The following is a 4,562-nucleotide window of genomic DNA, read 5'->3' as shown; positions in this document are numbered from 1 at the left end:
GTGGCTGTGACCACTCTCCTTCTGCCGTGTAGTTTCTACAAACGCGTTCAGTCACTACCAGGTGACACTGGACCGTGTAAGGACCTGCTGTTTCGCGAACATGTTCCGTAAACGTCCACGGGACGTCGCTCTTTCAGTATGAAGACGTTTCGGGAGACAGAGGCGAGAAGGCGCAGTCTCTGCCTGTAAGTGGCTTGTGGCCCAGCCGGCAGATGGGCGCGGGGACAGGGAACGGTGGCCCACGGGATCATTGGTGTGCGGACAGAGGCGGTTTGGAGGGGCGCGCCCTCGGCTCCTGGGGGAGTCAGGGAAAGCGTCGCCCAGAAGGAGCCGATCGTCGATTGAGATGACACTTGGAGGCTGAGGCTGAGGGCCGGGGAGGCACCCCAGTCTTCGTGGGAGCAGCTGGGAGCAGGGGCGCCTGGCAGGCCACCCAGGGGGGCTGGCAGCAAGCGAGGGGACAATCTAAGTCACAGCACTCATTCATCCTTCACGAGGTCCTTCTCCTGGTAATTTTCGGACATAAAGAAAAACTGGAAAGGAAAAATCGATAGAATGAAATCTGTGTGTAGGTTTAAAGCAATGATTCCATTTTCATTTAAATTTAGGACCAGGCGTGTAAATAAAATATGCACCACATAATTGAACAGAAAAGTCTCCTAAATAGGAAGAGTATTGAAGAAATAGTCATGGGGACTGAAAATTGAGTTTCTGGGAATTATAAGATTTAATAAAATAAGATCCTAAAGGAGAAGCTCAAATATTATAACTTTAAAAGAGAAGAAATAAAAGATAATTCGGTCCCGTAGACTAAAGGAAGATAAATCAGTGTGCCGAGAAGCAGCAGGATTTAAAATTTCTTAAACTTGATTTCCCACACTTCAAAGGAAAATATGAAGTTGTTAATGTTTGTGTTGCCTGTTGAGCTAGAATATCTACGATTCAAAGTGTTTGGGTATGAACTGGACTTGGTAGTCACGGGGCAGCTTTTCGGTCTGCCGGGTCTGCAGCGTTCCCGGCGTGTTGACAGAAAGACCCGTTTCGCTCCCCCCTTCAGGGACCCTCCGTCCCTGGAGAGTGAGCTTAGCCACCAGCTCCTCTGCGTGTCATCGTGGCCATGGCTTTCCTAGGGGCGACACGCGGCCTCCGGCCAGCCCTCAGCTGGAACACGGGGCCGTATTTCCTCCTCTCGCATTTCCCAGGAATTGTCGGTGACGCTCATACGGGGGCGAATCCTTGTCCCTAGGGTGACCGTGGAGGTGCGAGTCGGGGCGTCTCTGCAACGCCGCGTTTGGAGGACCCTCCAAATGCGCCTTCTCAGACGACAAAGCAGCAGGTGACCGCGCGACGCGGAGGCGGGGTGGCGGTGGGCGGGCGGTCGGCTAGAAAGGAACCCTGGTAAAATTAGGGCGTCCGTGAGCTCAGCGGTGAAGCGCTGTCCGCGGGGGAGCCGCTGGGCTGAGAGGTCGAGACGCCGGGCTCCGGTCGGACGCCGGGCCGGGGGGTCCTGCTCTCGCCTCTCACTTGCCTGTGACGAGCAGCGCGTCACCTGCACCACGTCCTCACTCGTGAGACGGAGCTTAAAAGCGAGCCTGCCGTGCCTCGCTGTCACATGCCCCACCGCGGTCACCGGGGTGAGCACCCAACTCCGTCCCTGACACACAGGGCTTCACTGTATCCCGGATGCTCGCGGCGACCCTGCAAGCACGTGGCATCACCTCCGCCCCTCGGCGGGGCGGCTGCGGTGCACGGACCTTCGTCGGCCTCCCCGAACCCACAGGGCTCCGAAGAGGAGAGACCGGAATTAGAGCCACAGTGCGTTTGACTCCAAAGCCCGAACCAGGCTGAACAGAACCGAGGTGAAGTGCGTTTGACTCCAAAGCCCGAACCAGGCTGAACAGGACCGAGGTGAATCGGGGTCAGCGGCGGGTCAGGACCCAGGTGAAGTGGGGTCAGCGGCCAGTCAGGACCGAGGTGAATCGGGGTCAGCGACGGGTCAGGACCCAGGTGAATCGGGGTCAGCGGCCGGTAGGGCTGAGTGGTTGAGGCGATGTTTACTCACTGGCTCCCGCACGTGCCAGCATTGCCCGGTCACCGGACGCAGAGCACGTCGTTGGCTCGAGCACCCGACTCCTGGTGGACTCGACGCGTCCCGACCTGTCGTCGGCTACGTGGTGGTGTCAGGGCCGGCCGAGGCCCCGTCGTCCAGGTCCCCATCCAGGCCGTGGAGGACGGAAGGGCCGTCTCCTCAGCAGAAAGTAAAATGTGGCAAAACGGAAGGACGAGTGACAAGGGCCGAGGGTTAACCGGCCGGGCCGCCCCGCACGCCGCCCGGGGAGGCAGGGGCGAGACCCACGACCGCGTGTGGAACCCGGGCACGTGCAGAAGCGTCGCGGGGGCGCCCTCGGGCTGTGAAAGAAAAGCCGAGTGTCCCCGGAGAGCGCACTCCAGCCAGGGGACTGTCCTTTACTGTAACTTTACGACGACCGAAACGTCTTCAGGTGACGGACGTTTCGGTTCCTCCTGCAGCACCCGCCGCCCGCTCACCCCGGCCGGTCCCCGCGCTTCTGCTCAGTGCCAGACGATGCGAAGCGAAACGCAGCTTCCCCTTTTCTCGGGGAAAACAGGACGGGAGCCAGCGAGCGGCGAGGTGCCCCGCGCGGCCGCTGCGCTCTCCCGACGGGTCTGATTTTGCTTTTGGTTTCCTTCGGGTGCCGCCTCAGCGTCTTTCCTCGCTGGGAAAATGCAGAAGTCGCGTCCCTGGGCAGGAAGGGGCCGTCTCCATCGCTCCGTGGGGAGGATCGCGGCCAGAGGTCTCGCCCTCCGCACCGTGCGGCCGCGGCGCCCGAGGCGGGTCCCGGCGGCATGCGCGCCCCGAACTGCTCCGTGCACGGCGATGACGCGGTGGCGGTGGCCGTGGGCTCGCTGCTGCTGCTGGAGAGCGGGCTGGGGCTGCTGGCCAACGCCGTGGCGCTCTGGGCGCTGCTCTTCCGCCTGAAGGCGTGGAAGCCCTACGCCGTCTACCTGTTCCACCTGGCCGTGGCCGACCTGCTGCTGACCGTCTGCCTGCCCTTCCGCGCGGCCTTCTTCCTGCGCCGCAAGGCCTGGAGCCCTGGGCTCGCGCCCTGCCGCGCCCTGCTCTTCCTGTGGGGCCTCAGCCGCGGGGTGGGTGTCGCCTTCCTCACCTCGGTGGCCCTAGACCGCTACTTCCGAGTGGTCCACCCTCGGCTCAAGGTCAACCTCCTGACCCCCCGGGGGGCCCAGGTGATCTCGGGCCTCGTCTGGCTCCTGGCGGGCGCCCTCAGCCACCAAAGCTTCCTCGTCTCCGAGGCCGAGTGTCCCCGTTCCGACCCCGGGGAGGGCGTCTCCTTCAGGCTGTCCTGGCAGGAGGCACTGTCCTTCCTGCGGTTCATTCTCCCCTTCGGCCTCATCCTGTTCTGCAGCGCCAGCATCATCAGAACTCTGCGCAAGAGGCTCCGAGACCCCGACAAACAGCCCAAGCTGCAGCGGGCCCGGGCGCTGGTGGCCGCGGTGGCGGTGCTGTTCGCCCTGTGCTTCCTGCCCAATTTCCTGGCCCAAGTGTCGATGGCCGTCTTCCTGGGGACGGACAGCTGCAGGGTCCAGAGAGCACTGGCGCACGCGGCCGACGTGACCAGCAGCCTCACGGGCCTGCAGAGCGTGCTGAACCCCGTGGTCTACTGCTTCTCCAGCCCCGCGTTCCGGCACTCGTACCGAAAGGTCTTCTACACCCTCCGGGGCCGGGGGCCGGGAGCCCCGGCTCCGGCCTGTGACTCCCGGGACTCCTACTCCTGAGCACAGCCAGCCCCCCGGCCGCCGGGTGAGGCTCGGGGCCCCACGTGGGATCTGGGAACAGCGGCCGTTGCTCCGTGCTCGGGGAGAGGAGGGGCCCCGGACAGCACGGCAAAGGTCAGGCCGCAGAGCCGCGGCCAGCACGGGGTTTACCGGGCTCACCGGGACTGTCTTCTGCTGTTTTCCACGACCGAGCAGCAAAGCGCAGCTAGGAGGCTTCGCACACACCGCTGCGGGCTCGGTGTGTCGCCCACGCGGACGCTGGGGCAGCCGCCGCCAGCCCCGCCTGTAGGCACTTGCTCCGGCGGCTCAGCGGTGGGAGCCGCTGTCGTCCCAGCTGGTGCCCCAAGGGGCCTCGGGGTCGCGCGGAGGGTCCGCTGTGCGTGCGCTGTCTCCGCCTCGGCTCCGTTCCGCGTTTTACAAACGTTCGCTTCATTCGTGCGGGTCACTCGGCAGGTAGAGGACAGGGCGGCTATTTCCCTCGTTATTATAAGAAATCGTTTCCTACTAAATTTCTCAAAATGGCCTCTGGGACGTTTTTCTAAATTTGAATGTCCAAATGCTTTTAAAACTTACTTTGCTTCCCCTGAGATAAAAAGCCACAGTGCTTTGTGCCTCCTGGGAGAGACACACAGTGCGAGACACCACACTGCCTGTGAGATGGTGCCGCCCACCCAGGTGTGACCCGTGCAGAGGCCCTGGGGCTGGGAGGCCACGGCAGAGGGGGAGATGCGCCCACCCCCACCCCTGCC

General features: G+C 62.8%; 1 protein-coding gene across 1 annotated transcript; it reads left to right on the top strand.

Annotated features, from left to right (window-relative positions):
- Nucleotides 1-2,865: 2,865 nt before the first annotated feature.
- On the top strand, nucleotides 2,866-3,813 carry GPR31 (G protein-coupled receptor 31). The gene has a single exon (XM_006915082.1). The coding sequence runs from the start codon at nucleotides 2,866-2,868 to the stop codon at nucleotides 3,811-3,813; it is 948 nt and encodes a 315-aa protein (XP_006915144.1).
- Nucleotides 3,814-4,562: the final 749 nt, after the last annotated feature.

The sequence above is a fragment of the Pteropus alecto genome, unplaced genomic scaffold, assembly GCF_000325575.1.
Source record: "Pteropus alecto unplaced genomic scaffold, ASM32557v1 scaffold195, whole genome shotgun sequence".
Lineage (NCBI taxonomy): Eukaryota > Metazoa > Chordata > Mammalia > Chiroptera > Pteropodidae > Pteropus > Pteropus alecto.
The sequence above is the reverse complement of the archived record's forward strand: the minus strand, read 5'-3'. Positions and strand labels throughout refer to the sequence as shown.